This window comes from Oxyura jamaicensis, chromosome 2, assembly GCF_011077185.1.
Source record: "Oxyura jamaicensis isolate SHBP4307 breed ruddy duck chromosome 2, BPBGC_Ojam_1.0, whole genome shotgun sequence".
Taxonomy (NCBI): Eukaryota; Metazoa; Chordata; class Aves; order Anseriformes; family Anatidae; genus Oxyura; species Oxyura jamaicensis.
Genome location: NC_048894.1, coordinates 14035939 through 14060441, shown reverse-complemented (window position 1 = coordinate 14060441; position 24503 = coordinate 14035939). Strand labels below are relative to the sequence as shown.

The 24503-nt window shown below is 42.5% G+C and overlaps 1 protein-coding gene across 4 annotated transcripts in view; it reads left to right on the top strand.

Annotated features, from left to right (window-relative positions):
• The first annotated feature begins 6670 nt into the window (after positions 1–6670).
• CCNY (cyclin Y) overlaps positions 6671–24503 on the top strand; it is a 122488-nt gene continuing 104655 nt past the window's right edge. The window contains exons 1-2 of one of the 4 annotated variants that reach the window (XM_035317527.1): positions 6687–6738; positions 7034–7240. In XM_035317527.1, the coding sequence (XP_035173418.1) occupies positions 7087–7240 (154 nt within the window). In that variant the 5' untranslated portion in view covers positions 6687–6738; positions 7034–7086. Of the gene's footprint in view, positions 7241–24503 lie in introns of all 4 variants that reach the window. The other 3 variants (XM_035317528.1, XM_035317529.1, XM_035317530.1) reach the window with 3 other exon arrangements.

Here is a 24503-nt window from a genome sequence, read left to right as displayed (position 1 = left end):
GCTGGATGGGGCTTTGGGCAACCTGGTCTGGTGGGAGGTGTCCCTGCCTGTGGCAGGGGGTTGGAACTGGGTGATCTTTACGGTCCCTTCCAACCCAAACCGTTCAATGATTCTATGATATGGGAGCCTTAATTTTAATTCTAAAGGATTGGTTATGTCCTTGGTACTTTTTCATTGAGAGGGAAAGGACTTTGAAAATCATACACGGAGGTTAGCATTACTTTTGTAGTCCAGCCTTTTTTTTTCAAAGGACAGTGGGACCAATGCCCATTGATAGTGAACAGAATGCACTGTTCAAATAGAAAAATAAAGGAAAGCTTTTCCCCCATTTAGGTGAACAGTTTTTAATTTTACATTATTTTTCAAAGGAAAGGATATTGCCTAATCTCTACAGGACTTGAGAAGGTTGAATAAAATATTTATGAAATACACACTCAAACTGACATATCTGCTATTTTGTTAAATGCATTATTTTGTGTGTGTGTGTGTGTGGTTTTTATTTGTTTGTTTGGGTGATTGGTTTTTACCTCTGTTTCCGTTGTCTGTATTTTCCAGGCATATGCGCAGAAACAGGGGATTTGTCTTGAGGAGAGTAATGTTACAATTCTACAATTCTAAATGTGTTCCTACAGGTATTCACAATTGTAGTACTCTGCTAAAAATCAGTAAGGCTTATGCCTGGACACTTCTCTGTTGAAAGCTTGGATGCTTTAAGAGCTTTAATTTTCATACGGAGAATTTCCTTACTTTTTTGTTTCACCTCTTGATTTGAAAATTAACTGAGGAAAGTCTATTTTCACCTCTGTACAGAAGATGATAGCAGAAATTTAATCAGTTTGAGAATGTGTTTCATGGGGGCAATTCTTGAGATGAGTCAGTACAGTTCACAGTATTCAGCTTGGTTCCCTGTCTCTGAAACCTTTAACTTTTCTTTAAATCAGTTCTACAAACACAGCTTTGCACTATTCTAGTTAAAAAGGCTGGTCTTCTAGGGAGCTGATGGCTAAAGTAAGATGCTTCCCTGATGCTTTTCTTCATATGAAGAGCTCAGCCTGAGCATGTGTGTGTGCAGTAAGCTATACTTCTAAATACTTAAATTCCTTGCATATTAACATATATTTGCTCATGTTACACACAAATGTTTGTAACGACAAGCTGCCATGACTGATACTCAAAAGTGCTATGTGTTGAGAGTTGGGAAGTTGTTTATTCCTTAATAAATAAATAAATAAATAAATAAAATTAAGCTGAATTTGAGAATAAAATATGTCTGAACACGCTAACCTAAGTTTCTGTTCCTGGTTCAGTTCTCGTTCCTTGTATAAATTGGGAGCAGCTTCAGTGAAACTGAAGGAGTTACTCTTGCCTAGACCTGTATGAAATCAGAACACATTAACAGATAACCTCTTTACAGAATGGGATCTTTCACAAGCAGAAAGGACTAAAACACAGTAGCCTCTTGTTCATACTCCATATAGACTCTCCAGTTGGCAAAGTGCTTCATGTCAGCACTGTCTGTTTTTACACATTATTTTGTTTTGTTTTGTTAGGCTTTGCTATACAAGGGGTTTTATTGTTCAAGAGGAGGCAGTCCCACCCTTGCTAGTAGTCACCGTGCCATACTATTCGGTAATTATAGCTCTTTACATGCCAAGATCTCAGACCAAGAAAAGGCAGCCAATCCTGATATGGGAAGACACACACTGGCACAAAAAATAAATAAATAAATAATAAAAAAAAAAAACACTAGCTAGAGAGACAATGAAAAGAGAAAAACAGAGAGAGACACTGTATGGGATTGTGCTCTATCTGCCTATGACAGTAGCATCAGGGGCAATGTTGTTTTTCCCCAGTAGTTTTCCAATATAGTTACTCCATTCACTGATGAATTAAGACTATGTGAAACTGTGCCAAAGCTAATCCAGTCAAATTCCACCCAGATGGTTCAATCCAATTGCCTGTGCCTTCCCCCACAATGCAAAAGCTTCCCTGGAACAGTTTGCTTTGTTACTGCTTTCCTCCTCTGCCAAACTGCAGCTCTGTGCTGTACGGGTGATCTTCCCTCGTGCATAATGCCCGGGCTACTGACTGCCTCTGCGCGCAGATCTTAACTTGTTCCATCCCTGGAGAGATACAAAAAAGTATGACTGGTTAAGTATATATATAAATATTCCGGTATAGTTGTTCTTCAAATGTTTCACCCAAAACAATAATCAGCCTTTCCCTAGCTGAGGAATACTGCCTATTTCTGCAGTAATTTCACTTTGGTGAGAGAACTGGCAATAATATTCCAGATAATACATTATCTGGCTATGTATGTTTAGGGAAGTATTCTAATGCCTGCCTGAAGGCATATCACCTTCATTCCTGAATCCCCTATTTCCTCCTGCTTAGTAAATGAAAACAGCTAGGATTCTCCAGTTGTCACACACTTTAGAGCAGGACTGTGACTTTGTGCCCTGATTTACTGCCTAGAATATTACCTCTTCAGTAGCTGGCAGGAGATTAACATCCTAATTCATTCACTGCAGTTAAATACATTTAGTAGGTAGCCTGAATTTTGCCCTTTGCATTCAAAAGAAATCTTGATTTACTCCATATACTGCTCTCAGATTCAGAAAAGCTGCTTACTCTCTAATTAAGAGTGCTGTTCACCAAAGGGCTGCCTCCAGTTGATGAAAATTCATTTGAAATGTTTTCAGTTGGGTAACACTGAGCAGGAACTCCATAACTTACATAATTCTTGTTAAGTCTTGATGTCTTTCCTGTGACCGGTCACTGTGGGATCACTGCCAAGTACCACAGAAACCTCCTGGTGCCTCTGATGCCAGCATAATGGTTGGGGTAGGCACAGGAAGGGCTCCAGATAGTTCATGACATGGCTGAAAGGACATTTTTTGGCGAGCGCTGGAGTACTTCCTTCAAGAAAGAGAACACTACCTTAATCCTAGAACAATCAACACCTTAAACAAAGAGGAAATGTGCCCCAGGAGTAGTCCACCTGAATCCATGGGGGTGGACATCTAAGTGAAGTCTGAGATGTGATGGGTGAATGCCTCCTCCTGAGGAATCCAAAGACTTCGCCTTCCTGGTTGGGTCAGAATCAAGTATGAAGAACTTGCCTTGCGAAAGAAAGTCTTTTGCTGCCACTGAATTTGGGATTGCAACATAAGTAATAAATAATAATAAAAAAAAATATCAGAGGGTTGATAATTAACATCCCTCAGCTGTTCATCACTGCTGTGCTTGTTAATATTCTAGTCAAAATAAATTTAGGCATGATTGTAAACAGAGTTTAGGGTATGACTCAGTCGACCAGCCAGATCACTTTTCACATTTGTACACAGGAATGTTCATTTTAAGCTTTCTTTTAAAAAATCCCATAACAATTAACCCTGTGATAAATTTGGCAATGTAGCATTTTGGACTGTAATGCCTAAATTGTTAGTAGGACTCCTATTAAACATTAGGTGGCAGTGTGGGGAAGGTATTGTATGACACAAATTTCTCTGAGTGAATCTGGAAGACAATCTAGAGTCAGAACACCTAGTTGTCACCAATCCTTTTTTTTTAAAGGATTTTATTTTATTATTTTTTTTTTTAACCTGTGTTTCCCATATTATTAGGTTTTAAAGCAGAAAGTAGTTTGGGGTTAAGAAATATTTATCACTTCTATGTACCCCAAACAGGTAAAAACCTTTTCTAAGCAAAACATGACCTACATCGGCTACATTTGTTGATGATGTACTAGGAAGACTTCAAGATCTAATTATAATGGGTCACATTATTAACATTAAACCTATGAAAGTACATTGTCTGCTGTATAGTGGAGATGCTACAGATTTCAAAATATCTTTATGCAGGAAGAAGCCCTTTGTAAACACAGGTAGCTCAGCACTGACCAATCTTGGCCATGATTTTATGTGCTTAATGGTGTTCCTCAGCTGATGCATTAATTACCTCAGGAGGACAAACTCATGAAAATACATAACCTTAAACTTCAAGGACAGAATGGTCTCCAAGCAAGGAAAGACACAAAAGATTGTCTTTTGAAACACAACATCTAAGCAAGTCATGACGTACAGTGAACTGTTCTTGCTTTACGGTGCCAACATTTATCAATCATTTACATTATACACTTGATACAGCTGAAATAAAGTTGTCACAACTGAAAACCAAACATGCTTTCCTGACGTATTTCATTTATTTACTTGTCTCAGCTCTTAGATACCAGCGTGAGACCATTACCCTAGAGGAGTGTTCCTTCTCTTTGACCTTATCCTTAAGTAGGTGTTGTAGCACCTTTGCCATTAGAATGTACTTCAGCAGGCTCTTAGGGCAAGGGGAGGAATAAAGGCATATGAAAAATTCAGAACAAGAGATTGCAAGCCGGAATAGAGGTTGTTACATAGTGATTGCGTGGTCACAACTGGTGATCACAAGTATTAAATATTTTATATTTTAAAACATTTTTAATGTTTACCTTTAGAGTATATGGACTGAAGTTTAAATCATTTGTTTCTAATGAAGAAAATATCTTCTTTAGCTTATCTAGTTAGATAAGAAGACTGCAATTAACCCATTTCCAACATTGTGTTGTTGCCTGGTTTGTTTCAATTATGAAAACTGTGGAATATGTACAACATAAAGATTTGACTAAGGATTTGTTATAATAGATTTAGAGATGTTTTAAAAAAATCTAAATCATTAGGGGTTATGAAATGTTTGCTCTGTGCCTAAAAAATTAAGTGGTATTGGTACAGCAAAGCAAGGCAACACAATGGCTTCCCAGTTAACAGTACCCAAGCGCATGTTGAGGACACGATGCTGCTGGCTCCCTAGGAGCAGTCATGGTGGGAGACTACAGGTCAAAATGGCTGTAAATGGGAAAGTGTCTGGATTCCTACAGGATGGTAGGATTTAACAGGGCAGGGCAGGGAGCCATGGCAGGAAGGCAACAAGTTCTTCTTCCACAGAAGCCTCTCTAGCCCTGTTGAAGTCCTGTGAGGTGTGACATTTCCATAACATTTTATTATTCTGTTTTACGTCTCCTAGGATAGATTTGATTCTTGCAAAGTTGTTTTTGATTTTTTTTCTGATGACTGCTTATGACCATCTGTGACTTAATCGGCTCTGGCGAGGTGAGCACGGTTTATGCCATGTCCTGGTCTGAGCAGAAGAATGGCCTGGCAGCGGGCTCGGGACCGGCTCCAGCCCTCCAGCTGAGGAGCTGCTGGTTGCAACGACCTACGTGGTGGTGGTGGAAAGGGCTAGTTAGCGTTACATCCTACTGCAGGACAATATTTCTAAACCAGAGCACCAGCAAATGCTTAATTTCCTTTCGTTTGGACGCAGGCTACAGAATACAGAAGATGCTAACACACAAAAGATACTAAACTAAATTTTTTGTCTTGCACTACTGAAACACAAAAGGACAATGTAACAAATGGCTGTACATTGCTGCTTTGGGTTATTGCAAAGTTATTTACAGAACCCTATCCAGAATGTGTTTTTTAAAATGTTATTTTTCTTTATTGTTTTGTACCCCACCAGAATACATTTGTATCAAATAAACATTGAAGCTTGTTGAAAAATAAAATTTATTTTTTCTTTGCAATGTGTGGTCTGAAAAAAAATCAGTATGAAAACTTAAAGTCTTTAACTTGGGGCATTATTTATAAAGACACAGTTGTGTCTCTCTGTAATCGAATTATCAGTGTAACCATTTGACTACCATGATTCAGACCTCCAGTAGTCACAAGATTTGCTTAGATTATAAAGATTAGAAAACAAAATTAACGAGAAACACCCACAGTCTCCATCTTACACTGATACCGGAGAAAGGGATTTTGACTGGGAAAGCTCTGAATACATGGTAGGGGCAGTCGGTTGCATGCTCTCCATCGCCTCTGACCTCCCATCTATGACTGCCAGTGGAGTGGGGAGCTGGGGGGTCGGCCTCTTCTCACAGATAACTAGTGATAGGACTAGAGGGAATGGCCTCCAGTTGCGCCAGGGGAGGTTCAGGTTGGAAATTCGGAGACATTTCTTCTCAGAAAGAGCAGTCGGTCATTGGGACAGGTTGCCCAGCGAGGTGGAGGTGTCACTGTCCCTGAGGGGCATTCAAAGAAAGGTTGGACGTGGTGCTTGGGGACATGGTTCAGTGGGTGACGTTGGTGGTAGGGGGATGGTTGGACCAGGTGATATTGGAGGTCTTTTCCAACATTAATGATTCTGTGATTCTATGAAAACCAAGCCCTCACAGAATGGGGACTGTTGGACCAGATGATCTTGAAGGCCTTTTCCAACCTTTTCAACCTTTACGATTCTATCATGCTCTGAATTCCTGAAGAAACCGCGGACGCCCCCCCGACGTTGGAGGGGCCGCCGGCGGGAGGGGGCCCCGGCGGGCACCGCCTGCGGGGGGACAGCGGGGCTGACGGGGGGCTGCGGCCCTCAGGGCGTGAAACGCCGGCCGCGAGCCGGCACCTCCGCCCCGCCGCTCCCTTCGGCCACCGCCGTGCTTCGTCTTCACGTCACGTCAACGCACACGGGCCTCGGAGCCGCCCGGGAACGGGCAGGCGGCACGGCCGGGGCCGCCCCTCAGCCCCCGCCGAGCCGGGCACGGCCGCCGGCCCGGCAGCCCGCCTGGCAGGAGGCGTCACCGCCCGCTTGAACCGGAACCGCTTGGCGGAGGCCGCCCGGGGCGGCTGCTGCTGCTGCTGCCGCTGCCGCTGCGGCTGCCGCGGTGCCGAGGGAGTGAGGGGGGCCCGCGGGGGCGGAGGAGGAGCGCGGCGGCCCCGCCGCCCGGCGATGGGGCTGTGCCTCGGCCGGCCCTGCGCCGCCCGGCCGCGCAGCAGCGCTTAGCTCGCCCTCAGCTGCCGCAGCCCTCGCCGCGGGGCTGCCGCCTCGGATGACCCAGCGGCGGGATCTGCCGGCGTGTGCAGCCGCAGGGCGCCGCAGCCGCCGCCTCTCCCCATCCTCCTCCTCCTCGTCCTCCTCCTCCTCGCCCATGGCCGCCCGCCGCCCCCGCTGACCGGCCGCCCCTCGCCTCCTCCCCGGCCGGGGTCGGCTGGAGCAGAGAAGATGGGGAACACCACCTCCTGCTGCGTCTCCTCCAGCCCCAAGCTGCGCAGGAATGCCCACTCCCGGCTGGAGTCCTACCGCCCCGAGGCCGACCTGAGCCGGGAGGACACGGGCTGCAACCTGCAGCACATCAGCGACCGGGAGAACATCGACGGTGAGGGCGGGCGGGCGGCGAACCCCGGGGGGCTCGGCTCCGCTCCCCCCCCCCGCTCCCTTCCCGCGGAGCCCCCCCGGTGTCCCCGCGTCCCACCCCCGGCCGTGTGGTGCCGGGGTGCGCAGCCCGAGCCCTGCGGCACCTCAGCGGGGTGCTGGGGGACGCCTGGGCTGGGCTGCGCCGCGGCGGGCCCGTCGCGCCTGTCGCCTGTCGCGCATATCGCCGGCGGCGGGCAGAAGCCGCAGGGCAGAGCCGGTCGGGCAGCAGCGAAGGCAAGGAGAAGTGACCTCCGCGACAGCGCGCTGCTGTCGTGACTCTTCCTGCCCGCGGTGCTGTCGCGATGAGGCACGGCTGCTGGGGGCACCCGCGCTGTGCTTCGCCCCCTTATTCCCTCAGCCGTGCCCTGAAGAGCCCCGGCCCCTCGGGGCCCAGCCTAACTCACAGACGCAGTTTAACCTACACAGGGCGTTTGGGCTCTGGTGACCTGCACCACTGATCCCCACAGCTTCACTTGGGGGAAGGTCAGCGGTGTCCCGGAGCAGTTCACATGCAGTGCCGTTGGTAGAGAGCCAGGAGGAGTGACTTTGGTGCGCCTCACTTTGCCTGCCAGTTCTTTTTTTCGTAGCGTATGTGATGGTGATTTTATTACGGTTTTGTGTTAAGGCAGTTCTTGGCACTGGTGAAGTTACGAGGTCCCTGGTAGCAGATGGATTCCCTCTCTGGTTATTTCTCTGAATTCTGGAATTTGATTCTGGAAATATGAATGTTTTTCAGATGTCTTTGCTGTACGCAGCTGAAAAATCGGAGTGTAATAGGATCAGTAGGTGGAAAAAATACATAATGGTCTGGTCTGAGAAAGTCAGGGAAATGAAAGAACCAATTGTTGATCTATGAATGATTAATTCTTCCAGCAGCAGCGTTGTCCAGCATAGCAGCGTGCAGCTCTACAGCTATACCAGCAGATCCCACAGTAAAGTTTTTGGTCAGATCAGTGTGGGTTTTGTGCCTTGTTCTTGATGCCCTTTTTTTTTTTTTTTTCTCCCCTGGATGGGAGAAGGGCATAGGTGAAAATAGTAAGGGCATGGGTGCTTGCTAAAATGTGCATATGATGCAGATAACTTTCTGTATCTTGGTAATTATATCAAGAAACAACCCGCGATGGTAGGTTGGTTTGTTTGTTGGACCAAGGCACGTGTCTGCTCTGCCTCTCCTTTAAACTGTGGTATGTTTCAGTCCTGGGGTTGGATTTTTGGTGCTCTAGCAAGTTACCTGTTCTATTATTATTTTTTAAATCTTTTTCTGTGTGTGGTTTTGGTTTTTGTCTGACTGCTGTTGGTGAAATGCCATGCTTTCAAATGGGCAAGCTGTCTAATTCTTGAAAAGAGCAAACAATTATGAGTTTCATTTTTGTGCCTTGCTCTAATCTTGCTGCTCTTTTTGGGTAGGGGCCATGAAATAAGTTGTCACTGAGGAGACAGGGGTCAGTAAATGTCTGTAGACATGAAACAACTGGAGAGAGCTGGGTAAAACAGCTCTTTGGAGTGTGCTTTATTGCAGAGCTGCTACCCTGGAGTCATCCTCGCTGCAGGTCTTTTAGTCAGAGATGGCAGGCTGACTGCTGAATGTAGTAAGGTGATACTGTGTTCCTGAAATTTTATTTCTTGTTAGACTGCCTGGTATGTTCTTGTGGTCAGGTTGCTTGAAGCTGTACAGCACACACATGTTTACAGACAAGTCACGGGGTGAAAGAAAACTTCTTAATAGGGAGCTATAATGTTTTATTTTTTTATCATTTTACAATTGCATAAAGGTATTTGAACAATGGAAGAACTAGCCTGCTTATCTATGTAATGCAGAGAAAATGCTGGATGCTGATTCCTTGATATTACCACAGATCATGAACTATTTCCAGGAGTTTCTCGAATTGCTAGTGTTTGCCAAATGTACTTTTTTCTCTTTTTTTAAGCAAGTGATGACAGTGACTGATGCACTGAATGAAAACGTGTCTGACACTTTTACTTCACATTTATTTTTCTTGCTGCTCTTCAAATGAGAGCCCTTCCATCCAGCCCAGTGCCAGTGCCAGAAGCTGCCAGGCACAAGAAGTGCGAATTCACGTCTCTGGCGAGCCTCTGCTCTGCGAGTGCTGCTTTCAGGAGCTGAGCAGTCATGGCAAGCAGCGGCTGAGTTAACTTGGTTCACATGGAAGTTGCTTTCATGCTCATGTTCAGCAAAAGTCGTGACACTTTTTTTTTTTTTTTTTGTGGGTAAAGCTGCTTGAATAGAACAGGAACTTGTGAAGCCTTTAAATCACTTGTGGGCTGTTTCTAAGTTTTTAAGAGATGTGTGGTTTTCCTTGTTGCAGACCCTGTTTCTGGCATTATCAGAGGGAGAGGGGAAAAAGAGGGAGGAGTGACCCAGCTCTAACAATGGTGTAAGTGGAACTGTTAGTACTGGTGGAAGTGGAACTGTTTGAAATTTGCCAGTATTAAATGCCATATAAAGAAACATTTGTCAAATCTGCCTTCAAGATCATGCCTTTAAATCGCCTCATATGATTCAACCCAATCCAGTAGCAGCTTTTCAAAGAATGGTTGGAGGAGTTCTGCTTCCTTAGGAATGGGTTTTATAGCAAGATATTATCTCTGTGTCAGTGGTACCTTGTCAGAAAATCTTAGTTTCTGTAATGCTTCACAACTGTTTATGAAGTGATATCTGAAAGAGGGAGGAATTTATCAAATGGGTTATGCTGGAGAATGTTAATGGTGGATTTCTCTCTCTCTTTTAGGTTGTTTTATTTTTTTGTTTGGTCCTAAAACTTCTTAAAGGTAACTGACTTCTTTAAGACTCCATACATGCACAGTTACTCTCTCAATAATGTGTAGTCACCAGGATGCTTTTTTTTTTCTTAAAAAAAAAAAGTACAGGCTCATAGTGAAGATAGTGAAGACCACCCGGCAGATTTTGACTTTTCTCTTTGGAGACAGAGGAAGAGGATGATGGTAACATACAGTTCAGAGGTTTCCCTTCCTTGGCTACCTGCTCTGTTTAATTATTGCTAAGGGGGAGCTTCAACGTTTTTCAGTGCTTCACATTTAAAAATCTACTTCAAGAAAATTCTGGTGGTAGATTCAAGGCTTGCAGATTCCTAGCTCTGTCTGTTAGCCAACAGGACATTGCTTTACAACAGTGTTGATGACAACAGTAAGTAGAAGCAGTAGAAACCTTGACATTTCAGGTTCTGTATCTCATTTGTGTGTAAACATCTGTATGTGCAAGCCGTGGAAGTGGCTCGGCTGCGTGTTTAAATCCCGTCTAGCTGGAGGGCTGCAATGCAGGCTGCGCTTCGGTTTGTACCCCAGCAACTTGCCCTGCCAGACCCGCTGCTGCCCTATCCATGCAAAAGCTGAGCTGGAAAGAGGGCTCTCAGGCATGATTTCCCTGTTGGGGGCATGATTTCTATAGTAAGCTTCTCAAGTTGGGAGCTGCAGGGAGGGGACACGGGGTGGCTTACCACAGATAGGATGGCATGAAGCAAAGCTGCTTTACTTCATAGTTCAGTGGGGCGAAAGGAGGCTAGATGGAGCGTTCCTAGGCCATTGAAAGGGAAGATTGTTCTTGATGATTACACCCTCCCCCGTCTTTTCCTTCCCTCTCCCCCCCAAAAAACAACCTATGGTTTTTTTTCTCTTTGTAAACTCCTGATAATGTCACTAGGTCGTTTTTCATTGCTAGCTCAGATAATGTCATCCTGTGCAACTGGGCATCACTGATAAACCTCTTCAGCCCTTTTCATCATGTGCCAGTCATGTTCATTTTTTTGCTCTATAATGCACAGACTCCTAAGACTGGACCGTTTTTTTAAAGCCTTTTTTTGCTCTTTTATTTATTTTTCCCCACCCTCTTGAAAATAGCATGTGGGAATCCCTGGAAAGAGATTGTTTAGCATTTGTATATCTCTGTGTTCAAGAGCTAGGGCATGATGGGTTGCATGTTGTGAAGGAAATGTCTTACATTCACAGGAGTGAAGATACAAGCACTTCTGAAGCAAATTAAGGATCTAATAATCTGTGTTTTACACGGACATTCCTGGTAACATCTGGATCATAACAGGATAGCCTTTTTTTTTTTTTCCCCAAAACAAATAGTGTGGTTTACATCAGAGTCTCTTTCAATAATCTTCTTGGTCCTTTGGCCAGAATGCATGCACAGAGGTGTCTGTACACTTTTCAATACTGTCATTTGCATTACACTCCTAAGCATTTGTCAGAGGTCATGCATTGGAGTATCACAGCAACCTGGTGCATGAAAAATCAAAAAGAACCCGCTGTGTCCCACCTCACCAAGCCTCGTCATACAGTGCATAGTGCTGGTGATGTATACCTCACAGCTTTCTTTTGTACTTCACTATCAGCCTCATACGTTTGGTGTGATGTTCCCTGCTCCTCAGAGGCACCATGGTGTTGTACGAACCCTTCCTAAAACCTTGCTTTTACATCATTCACATCAAATCAGTTAATTTACACCCTTTATGAAGTGAGTATCTTAATGTTTAGCAGTAGAAGGTTTCAGATGCATGCAGGCTAAGGCTAATCATATTTGGCCTTACTGCTAACTAATTTTATTAGTGCATGGCCATCTGATGAAGAGTTTCTTTGAAAGTGAGTTACACGAGATCAGCAGTCTTGGCTGAATAAATTGGTACTTGAAGTAGAACGACATGACTTAAAATTACAGGTCTCTGAAAATGTAAGGACTACCATATTTTGTGGTAGGTTTTTTCCTTAGATTTTACATGCAGTAGAAATAATGTATTAAAAAGAAATGGAGCTAACCACTCCACTCTGTGGTTATAGCTGTTTTACCTGATTTTGTGTGCTTCTGGAAGTTTTTTCAAACTCGGATGGCATGTTTGCTGCATCTTCAGGCCTTGCTCCAGATCTGACTTAATTGCCCAAAAAGCAATCCTGCAAGTTTGGCACCCACATATGGTGGTGGGATGCTGCTTTCTGAACCACGTGAGATGCTGGGTGCATGTTTGCTGGGTGTGTCTCACACCTTCCTGTGACTACCACTTGCTCTCTGCAGCGAGTCATGAGCTTGGAAGGCAACTAAGGGAGAGTACCCAGCACAGCCGTAGTGGTTCTTGGTTTGCTGGCCAGCTGCAGATAAGGCAGAGCCTAAATACCATCCTTGTATATCTTTGCAAGCATATGAAATACATTTTACAACTGACAGTGTAAATGCTGAACAGCCTTCCTCTGAGTTTGCTATGTAGAAGTGAATTGAATCACTTCAGCTACTTTAATTTTCCTTTGAACTTGGGTGAGTAGAGTTTCTTAAATCCCCGTTAGTTCTTTATGTACATTCTGACATACGGGGTGATCTTTTACTTCGCCCTACCGAATATCTAATACATATGTTGTATAAATCTTTGAAATGTATGTGAAGTGATTGTAAGAGCTAATAAACTTCTAGAAGTTAGCAATTTGTTGTTTAGACAAAATATACCTAGCAGTAGGCTTAGTTACTGCCTTCACTGGAGTAGTTACCAGTTCCTATGTATCTTCTGCAGCAGTTTCGTCTCCTTACAGTGCAAGTTTGAAAGCAAATACTCCCAAATTGCCGAAATGAGCTGTTGGGATATTTTCATGTTTCTCAAGATGAAACTTCTTGCAGAAGTTGACCAAAATTCAGAGATGGATTTGTTTAGCTCAACTTAAACTACTCTTGTAGCTGAGTATGTAGACCCTATGTGCCATCATAACTCCCCCAGCCAGATGGGTTTGAGCATCATCAGCCCTTGTGTTTTATCTGGGAAAATTAACTAAAACTCAAAGTGTTCCTTAGCCCAAAATGGGAAAAGAACAGCAGCAGCAGTGTCCTGAAGACTGCTCCTTGGCTAGTATCGAAGGCAGCCAAAGAGCTGCCGTTGGGGCATTAAAGAGAAATTATTAGTGAAAGCTGGCTTGAGAATTTGCTTGAGTTCCTTTTTCTTCTCCCCCCACCCTTTTTTTTTCTCTTTCTCATCACAACTTAACATTCCAGGCCTGCAAACTCTGAAGGATTTATAAGAACAACCATCATTCAGCTAAGGCAAGTTTCTTAGGTCGTCAGGATTTACATTTCCCAGTAACTGATGTTCTTTACTTCTCCTGTGATTTCTTAGCGAAGAGGTTCTGTTTCTGTTAAGCGCGGTAATGTGACAGTCTTACTGAAGCACCTCTGCTACCCCATCCTAGATGCAGTTTGCGCTGCAGAATTGCCCTCTTGTCTATAGCTTGTGAAGAACAAAGTGGCACTTTACTGAGTGGCTATTTACTGCTGTCTTTGTTGGAGTAAAGGTGCTACAGAAAACTGTAATATTTGAATGCTAAAACATGTTTATGGAGTAGAGCTAATACTAAGACTAAAAGTGAATTGTGTTTCACCTCGTGTAATACTTGCCACACTCTTCTCCACTGTGCTTCTTCAGGGGAAGAGCACTGGTATCTCTGTGGTATCATTCTCTCTGCAGAAGTCAGCCTTCAACTACTCATTCATAATCTTCTTTGATAAATAACACCACCCAGCTTTACTTAAAAAATAAAAACCACAACACCAAAAAGTTGAGCTCAGGCTATTGGCTTGTTCGTTTCTTTGTCTGCAGAAATGATTCTTAAACACCTGTGGCTGAGATCCCAAAGATACCAGGTTGAAAGTGAAAAGATTTACTTTCAACAGTATAGACATCAACATGAGACTGTGTTGAAATGTTGAGAGCTCCTTGTATTTGCTGCATTGATATTTCATTAAAGGTGGGGGTTGATGAGGTGCTATTCCTGAATCCAACTCTGAATGGCTAGTCAAATTTTTATAAAGCTGGGCTACCCCAAATGTCATGTGTAAGGGGCGTTGTTATTAAATGAAGGTGTGAAGCTGGTGGTACTGGGATCCTACTCTAGTTTTGGAGCAAAACTAGCAAATTATTAGCATGTTTAAAACTGTTTCTGGTACGCAGTTAATCCCTGCACACGATTATTCTGAGAAGGGCTACCTTTTCGTTGTCGTGTTGTAGTGTTATGACGTCTTACCAAATACTTATTGCCCTCTTTGTTCCTGGAAAGAATGTGTTTCAGATACTGGAAGTAATACTGCATGAGAAAGAAGTTGTACCTGATCAGCAAAGCTGTTTTGAAATACTGCCCTACACTTGTTTGTGTCTGACCTTCCTAGGGAGAGGGTAATTTAGAAATCACAAGATCGTGTGAGGCTGTGCATGTGCAGTGACTGGCAGGAATTACGCTTCTCTGCTTGGAGTTTTTTTTAGTCTCTGTCAGTATTTCCATTTTCTACCTAAGTATATGGTGGTTTCTTTGTCCTCTTTTCTGCCCTTCCTAGGGCAGGAGGTTGCTGTACTTGAAGATCCAAAGTTTGGGAATTGTACCTGGTCCTGACCAAGGCAGGACATGCTTACCTGCTTTGGGAACAAGGCACTCGCAGGCTCTGGTCAGGGAGCTTTACGAGCACTGATAACATCTCTGAGCCACTTGTGGTAGTCTCTGAAATGATGCAAGTTGTGTAAAGGCCTTGAAGAAGGTCTCTCAGAATCTGAAAGGAATTAGAGCTAGTGACTCGTGGGCTGATGGTCAGAGTTTTAGATCCTGTCTGTTTTTCTAGCTTGAAAAAACTTGTCTGTGTTACACCATCCAGTGTACCGTTCACATTCGGTAAGCTGTAGTCTCTGGTGTCTGACAGCCCCCACTCCCTCCTCCTCAAAGAGAGCTGTTAAACTAACCAGTGTGACATACAGGTTAGATGAAAAAGAAGTGGTATGATGAGGAGCAGGCAGGTAATTGTCATATAAATTTAGATTTCTAGATGGCTGGTTATTTTACTTGCTGTAGGGTTGCAGTCTCTGGTGTGCCCAGGGGATAGTATCACACCTGCTATGAGTCAGGACATTTATCATCTATTTTGTTATCTATTTGTTCTGTTTCCTTTTTATTTTGGAGGATTTTGGAGCAGACTGATTTTCATTAATCAAATTTATGAAGCTATATAACTGAAATCAACAGAGACAAATTCAGAAGGGTGAGTCTGGTTCCTGCAGAACGTTTTGCCTAGTCATTCAGAGCGTTATTCTACTGTGTACTTAGAGGAAAAAACAGTTTCAGATCCTATCAGCAAGGATTTTATTTCTAATTGCTCACAGTTGCAACTACAGCTGTAGGCAGGGCCTTAAAGTTATGGGATCCCCAGGCTCATAAAGTTTGTTCAGAATGATCTGACTTGAATTTTAAATTCTCTCCTATTATTGCCATTAAAATAGATAATGCAATTAACCTCTTGACATAGGATTTCAAACCACATATCTGAACAACCACTGTTACTGACTATTAAATAGTAATCAATCACAAATTTATTTATGTTTGAAATGAATGTTTCCTGAAAAGAGGTTCTGAAACCAAGATACAGAAGCTTTCTTCTGATGAGTATTTTGGTATTTCTTCCTATGTGGTTTGATGTAGTAGACTTGAAAGTCACATGTTAAAATAAGCATCAAGATAAAATCCATCATGAGGAGTGAGTGATGAGATCTTTGGCATGTCTCTGCCGTAGGCCACGTGGCCACCCCACCTGAATGCTCCCTATGACCACGGAGCTCTCGGTAGCGCTTCCTTCTCCGAGCATTTTGTTGTGGCTCTTCCTACCTGTCAGAAATCCGTGTGCATTTAATTCAGTCAGTGGAGGTTGAAAGGGGGTGAACGGTTTGGAAATGCAGTTAGATTTTAAGCTTTCAAACCACGTTGCCTGCAGCTATATGTCCTCTTTCCTTTTAGAACAATTCGTGATGCTGAGTGTCTGCTGTACTGCAGCGGTGATACAGTTATCATCCCTGTGTGACACATAGGAAGAAATGGTTATTTTACTGGGGAGTCTGTGTTCTTTTTCTGGGGGTTAGGTAAGAGGAGGATGCCTTTGACTGAAGTGGGCCTGGAGATCCAATCTGTGATAAAAATAGTGTGCAGAAGGAGAGCTCTAACTGGTCGTTTTGGGGAAGAAAACAAACCAACACCACCTTGGAAAGCTAAAACAAACAAAGAAAAAGTACAGTTCTGTGTTTGAGCAGTGATGTAAATTCCACATCTAGGAACGTGTTTCCACTTGGCAAAATGGATATTTAAGTGAAAGGGACGCTGCCAAGTTAAATTTAACTGGAAGAGAATGTTTTGTGAAAAGTAAGCTTTCAACCTCAAGTCACATTGAAAAATATTATAGTAAACAGTTATTTTTATAACAAGTGGTTGAATCACAGTTGATGTAACCCAAACACTGAAGCATTATGTTACTATGTGAGAACCTGAACTTAAATGGAGCAACTGCTCTTATATTTTCACATATTTGGTTGTGGGGGTTCCTTCTGTATTTTTAACTGTTGAATATAAGCTTGCAGTCCAACGGCAATGAAGTTAGGCGTAGGTGTGGGTGGTAAAAAGATCTTAAGGAAGCACATCAGTGGTTCTCTTACCCCCGCTTTGTGTGGATTTACCTCTAGATGGGTTCATACGGATAACAACGTGTTTGTTACTCTGGAACAAATGCACATCAATACTGGCTTCTACAGAGCGATTGCTGAGAACGCAGCGAGGTGCAGTGCCTGGCAGAAGTCACAGCCTCAGGAGGTTCGGTACGAGATGATGGGAAGACAGTTTTGCAGATCAGGTCTGGGCAGCTCACTGCTGTCTCCGTTCCCCTGTCCCTGGGGGCTGGGGGCAGCTGGGGAGCTGGGTGCTGTGAGCCTGGCTCGGGGTCTGTCCTTGGGCTGTCTGTGAGCTTTGAGGGTTTGCCCTTGTGGCTTCTTTGGAAATATAAAGTAGGGGTAGGTAGCAGGCTTTTTTTCACTTGCTCTTTTTTTTCCCAATTCTTTTTGGTGTTCCTTAGTGAAATATTTGTACCTGAGATATTTGTATTCAACAGATCTTTTGGAAAATACCATTTAAAAAGTAAAATGTTATTCTTTTTTTTTTATCATGTTGCTGTTATAATCTTAAACAAGCTTTGATCTGAAAGAGAAAAATTTCATTTCAAATACTGGCCTCCTCCATCCTTGCAGCTTTAATGAGACTGATTTTTCTGCCTTCCCCCATCCCCTTTTTGTACATCTCTGACACAGTCTGCATTACTTGCCTCCTGCCAGTGCTTTGCAGCTCAGCTTTTTTTTTTTTTTTTTTTTTTACCCCAAACATACCCAAGTTCCTGCCTCTAATCTCATTGCCTTTTATTTGACCCCTTCTGTTCTGCTGTGCTTTTTGAGCTATGAGAAGTGAACAATACATACAGTGTATTCCAGGGCAGGGGTTGTGTGATGATTCCACGATGACATCAGAAATTTCAATGTGAATTTCCAAGCCCTGTTTAACATTTTGTCATGTTTGCGTTTTTATATTTGCTGTGCATTCCTAGTTCCTACCTCCTCCTGCATGTTTTACAGCCAAGCAGATAAAATAATGCTTACTGTCTCAGATCAGCACATTATCCACACATAGGGAAGATAGCTGTACTTCTTTCCTGTATCTTTGCACTTAAAGTGGCATTGAGCGTGGTTTTGATCTCCATCATTTTCCTCTTTACTTTTGGAACCGTGTGCTTTGTGATGAGTTTGTGTCCTGGATTACAGTTTGGGATTACAGATACACTGCAGTGCGTGAGTTGTAATTCTTAAAATACAGGCTGATGCTGTGGAGGTTGTTTTTTCTCAAATAACAGTGGAATGCGTATACACTGCTTTTGTCTAAATAAAAAGCTGAAGAGAGATTTAGTTAGTAACTGTATTAAGATTTGCAATTCATGGAAGAAAATTCTTGATAATTAAAATCTCTGTAATTGATGCTCTGCCCGTGCTTCAATGTGTCCAGCTGTATGTAAATCTTCTCCAACTACATATTTGTGCATTTCTTTCCTCATGTAAATGAGGAATCTCCTTGGTTTCTATTTGGGGACGGGGACCCGATTGATTTGGCATTGCCTAATTGAAAAGCAGGATATGTTGCCAAGAAAGGATTTTCCTTCTATTCAGGGAGTGGGGCAGTGTGAGCTGCGAGCTCGCAGGCGTTTCCGTGTGCTCCCCACCTCGGGGGCAGCGAGCAGGCAGGAAGGTTTGTAGTGCTGCCCTAGTGGGTGTTTGGGGTCGGCTGCACCTTCAGTTTGGCTGTGGCCTGCCGAGGAAGGATGGGACCACGTTTACATCTCCCACGTGTGGCCTGGGTCTGGCACTGTTCCTCCCCATCACTTTCATCGGTCTGCAGCTCTTGTCTGTGTGATGGTTTGGTTTGAGGCTCTGTAGGGCAGAAAGGCTCTCCAGCCTCTACCTGCTTTTTCTCTTATTTTTTTGTTATTTGTAGAAAGTTCCTGAAATGGGTACGAGTGTTTCTTGTGCCCTACTTGCTGGCCATGCCATGGTCTCCAGCAAGCTGCTCCTTCAGTCTAACCAAGCTACTCAGCCCTGTACGCCCCATGTTAAGTCAGCACGTTGCCACATGCTGTTGTAGCTGTGTCACTTGACTGGTCTTATTTATGTGACAAAAGGGAATGGAAGCACCGAGATCTGAGGAGAATGTGCTGACCTGCCTGATCCGGTGCCAGTTCTAACGTGGGGATTTTAATCCCATTTTTCATCTAGGCAAAATAGTTTTGATGCAGGTATACCAGTTGCTAAAGGTAACCTATTAAATAAGAAAATATGTGTGTGTATCTCTTAATATAACCACTTTGGCGGGGGATGTGGAGCAGTATATAACTAACCCTGTGAAGCTTCAGTTCAGCAGTGCATGTAAGCTGTATACTGAAGCCCATTGCTTTTATCTCTAAGGATATCAAAGCACCTGAGCTGGCTCTTATCATGCAGTTAAGTCCTGTGATAAGTTATTTGCTAAACAGGGCCTGTGTGAGAATAATGCTTGTTAAAATAATCGAGAGCACGAAGCTTGCTCCTGCAAGATGCTTAGCATTCAGTTGCCTGCTCAGCAGAGCACTTGTGGAGAGAGGATATTGCATCTGATTTATAAATAGCCCGATTAACTTCCTCCTGCTTGCTACGGTTCTCTTTCCTTATCTCTGGTACTTTTTTATGATATCTGTTGGAAAAGAGCAGAGAAATTGTATGCTGATGCCTTCTAGAGAGGTGGTAACATTTAGCTGGAATCAAAAATACTTTGAGCCATGAGCCTGTTTGATCTCTGGAAAAATCTCTACAACATCTTTCAAATAAAAGCCTGCCAATATTTACTTGCAGTTTGGAGAGAAACCTAAGGCCTAGTTCGGGAAAGCAGTTCTGTGTCATTTAGCAAATAGTGTAACCTCTGCTATCTTACTGTCTGGGTCTCTTTCTTTGTTCACTCACTATATTTTCATTGGATCTTGATCTTTTGTCTTTGTTTCTCCCTTTGCGCCAGGGATTATTGTTTTGCAACGAGTAAGCTTTCTTATCCTAGCAGGATGAAGCTGTTACCCAGGACTGGGTCACGATAACTTTTTTTTTGCTCCTGTAAGAATAAATAAACTTGTGTGTAAGTGTATTTTCTGAATGGACCTGAAAACAGATGGGAGGGATAAGTCCCTGTTTCTTTATGGTAATATATAGCACTTACCCTCAGGCACGTACCTATGTATCTTAAATATCTAACACATTGGTAGTTAGCATTAATTATTTCCATCAGCTTCATTCTTTTAATTAAAAGAAATCGTTATAATCTCCATGGTGGTATATTGACCTAGTAAACAGTGGAGAATCAGAAATGAAGGTTGCTGTGATGAACAACATTCCTGATGTATTTATGCCTCTGCTTATTAGTCTGCTGGTAATGGGTGACTCCTTGTGTTTTCAAGCTCAGACAGCAGCAAGATGTCTTCAGATCTCTGTTTACCAGAAAGATGGAATTAAACAAAAAGGATTGATGAGATTTAGAAAGAAAGCTGAAGGAGATTTGGATGTTAAGTAAGCTGGCAAATACTGTGCCTGAGTCTTGGGAACAGGATTTGTTTTTAAGCTAATATATGTTCTCTCCACTTAATGGATTTTTTATTCCCTGGTTATAAAAGATTTTTATTTTTTAGAAACAGTATCTTGATGCTGCAAGCTAGCATTAAAATTAACAGTCGGCATCTATCAAGCAAAGCAATCTCCATGTCAACAAGTGGTATTTGGAAGACAATTAGAAGCACTTGAAACACGTTAAAAGATGTATGGTGAGTGGGTAGGGAAATGCTGTTTTATTCATTGGCACTGCAGACTGTAGGTGAAGTTTCAGTATCCCTAATTTTTTGCTTAAATACCCTTCTCTCAGATTTAAAGCTCACTTAGGGTCACATACTCATCTGTTGTAAATCTGAGCTTAAAGTTACTCAGTGGAACTGCATCTAAGCACATCTGTTTGTTTTCCAAGCTGATGGATGGACACAGCTCTTGAAATCAAATCCAAGCTTTGAGACTTCCTTCAGCTTGCCTCAGGTTTGCGGACTGAGCATTTTTCTACCAACATAAGCCATGTAGAGTTAATTTAGTTCTTGCAGTAAAATTGATGCAATACATTTTATTTGTGGGAGTGTAATTTACATGTATGTATATATAAAAACCCCACAACAAAAAGCTTTCTGTAGAGAAAACCAGGGATTCTGTGTGAGTGTAGAAACAATTAGGACATGGAGTTTCCTGCCAGGAACAGGTAACTGAAATAGAGCTGGTAACAACTCAAAGACTTACTCTGCTAATTTCTTCACGACTCCTTATGCTGTCCAATTGGTCTCCTTGACTTCTATTTTTACTTCTCAAAAACAAACAAACAACAAAAAAAACCTTCCCAAGAATGCCCGCACCTAGAAACTAGGTGTCTTTGTCAGTTTTTTCATCCTTAGTCCACGGGTGATGTAGAAGTTTTTGATTTTCACCACTCATGGCTGGACTTGCAAGGTGGAGAGCGCGTTGTATCCTCGTTAGGGTGGTTGGTTGGGCCATAAGTAAGACAAGATCAGCAGCTTTGCTCTTCTGCTGAACATGAATTTAGCATTAAATGATCTGTTAGACTTGCTTCTTTCTTTCAGAGGGATGTTCAGCCGTGTCTCTACTTAGAGCTTAATTTGTAGTTGCTTTGATAGTAGTTTCAACTCTGAGCTATGGAAATCCTTTCTCATCTTTTTGAGCTCCTTGTGGGTTTTATCAAAGGGTGGAATTTTTCTTTCTCAAATATTTTCTCTGTGAAAGTGTATATAGAAAGTAGCTTACCAACTGCTCTTCTGCCTCCCCCTCTTCTTGCAGACTTGGGGTCTGCATTTGCTGTGTGTATACTGTGCTAAAATATTCACAATGTAAGACTGACTTTCAGAAAGGCAAACCACTTGATTACCCTGTAAAGTTAAAAAATAATTACAAAACAAGACTTTTTTTTTTTTTTTAAAAAAAATCATTTTTAAACTGAGTTTTACCTTTTTCCAACTCGTGCCTTAAATACTTGCCTTAAAGTGTTGCATTAGACTGTAGCACAGAATTTGAGAAATCCCACAGTTGGTGAAACCAAATGTCTTTGACAGCAGCAGGTGCTCAAGGAATGTGGACAGAAACATCTGTAGCATGCTGTGTTAGATAAAGAGCCTTACAGAATTGGAGAATACCTGGAAACGTTTAAAAGACATGGAGATGTAATACAATTGTGTTTGGATGTGGAATTATTTTTACAGAAAGCCTTAGCGCCTTAGCCTTAAAAAGATAAAAAAGAGTGAATGTTGCTTGTTTATAAACCTCTGTATTAGATTTGTATTGCTTCTGATACAGGGAAGTATTTTTGTCCATAGGATTGCTTTGGAGTGCACTCCTGTATTTCTGAGGCATATGTGAGGATCCTACAGAAATATGCAGGTCTGTGTTGTTTGCTTAATATTTTTCTTAACTAAAAAACTTAATTCTGAAATACTCACATACCAAGAAGTTTCACAAGGACACACAAATGAAGTTGTAGTTTCAATGTGAAATATGATTTTAGTGCTTCTGCTGTAAAATTCTATGCCCTTACAGACTGAAGTGTGCTTTTGGCCTTAAAGAGCATGGGGTCAACTTACCCGGATTCAGCTACAGAAATGGCTTTCCAAAAACAAGTTTTTAGTTTACTTCAGCCCTCACTGCCTCATAATTTCTGAAGGAGAAAGGTCAGCCTGATGGTCTCAGTAGTTCTGCAGGAATGCAGTATGTGCTCTAAGTTCTCTCTTATTAGAGCAGGTTTCTTTAACTAATAATGTGCAAAGAGAAAAAAAGAATGGAAACATGATCTTCTTTTAATAGATATATTTCTGCTGCTCTGTATATTGGGGAGCATTGTTTGCCCACTAAAAAGAAAACTGGGTTAATACAGGGAAATACTTGCTACAGGATAAAAAGAAGTATTTTCTTACAGAAAAGGCATCTTCTGCACTTGATTATTCAGGCAGCTTTAGTAATTACAAAAAATACACACTTGAAAGGTAAGGAAAATTCAGTGGTTAAACTGCAGTTAACCATGTGGCTAGTCCACGTCTCGAAGTGGGTGTGTGTATCAAATCTGACGGTGCCTTAAAGCAGTGTATTGGGGGGTGAGGAGTGGAAATCTACCCTCACCCCAGCCCCTGCTGCACATACTCACAAGACAGATACTCGACGCGGAGGCAGGACTGCAATCGGAGACCGCAGCCAGGTGTTCGTACATTTGTGGCATTAATGTTTCAGTTCCATTTCATTTCAAATGAATAGAAGAACCTTTTCAAAGATAGCATTTCAAGAAAGAGTGGGCTTCCAAATACTGAGCTGAGCATAATCAGCAGGTGACATTCTAGACCATAATTTTTATGTATTTTAGCTAAAGCCTGTCCATAGCACTGATTAACAAAATGCTTCTACTCTCCCCTCTTATCTCAGCAATACTGAGTAAGCTTAAAAAATAAAAGATCTAATTTCTGTAGAAGCCTGTTTCATATCTTGATTTGAAGTCTAATGCAGAACACAACAGATGAAACCTACAAAGCGATATCCTGTCAGTATTTTTGAAGCTGCCCCTGATCCAGCTCAAATTCTGAGGTTTGAAATCATCTCTGTTTTTAATACAGTTTTATCATAGTTTTAAAGACCTCCCCAGTCATTCCTAGAACTGCAGTAAGGTTTCTACGTTGCTAAACACTACAGAGTCTGGATATGAAATTAAATAGAAAGTGTTACAGTGATTATTCTCTCGTTCCTCGCTGTTTGCTGCTACCCACTGCTGCCCACTTCCTGTGCCTTCATGGAGACCTTGGATGATCCGATCTGCTTGGTTCCTGAAAGTAAAAGCCGTACACGTCCGTTACAAACAACCCTTCAGAGGTCTACAGCTTCTCGTGTCTGCAGATAAAAGAGCTGCCAAGTACCTCCAGTGTAAGCATCCAGTGGCATGAAATACCCTACACCAAAGGGCATTTTAGCACAGTGGCTTCTGCCCAGTGTTGTTCTCTCGGTGTCTGACATTCATTAGGTGTGTTCTGCAGCAGTAGCTGGGTCAGGGGCAATGTACAACATCCATACCGTGTTTCTGCTCGGAGGTGGCTATAGTTAATTGGTGGATGAACAGTCAGAGTCCACTAACAGCTTTGATCTTGCTATTTTTTTAACTGGAATTGCTCAGTGTGGGGCACTGAAGCTCTAGCTACGTGGGTCAAAAGACTGCAGAAAGGAGGCCTTTAGGTTCAACAAGTGCAAATCCATGTTTTTGGCATTTACCATTTCGGTTCTTTCATTTTAACTTTGTCAGTAAGGAGTGGAAAAATATTGCTCTCATTAAAGAAGAATACTTGCAAGGAAGTGTTAATATTGTTAATTCTTGTTTGTGTTTGTTCTTTCAACCCTATCTGCTAACGAAGATATATAACCATTTTCTCTAGGATGCTGCTCTTCTGTCCTTTTGACAAAATCAAGTTAGGCCTCAGCCTGTTAGTAATTCCAGTTTTATCTGTGTTGCCATTGGAATACTCTTTATGCATTCATGACTAATTTTCATGCTTAAAAGCACATTTTCTGTTATTTATGAACATTGCTTATTTTTGTTTCAGTTGGACTTCTTACCTTTTGCTGAGTGCTGCAGAGAAATCCCTGCAGACTGCTGAAAGTCTGCTTTCTAGATGACTGTTCTTGTTTTCCCTTGCTCTGAATAGTTAAATATTCTGGTTTTGAAATGAATAAATTTTCAGAAGCTTCTTGTTAAAATTGAAACCCTACCAATTTACTTCCAAC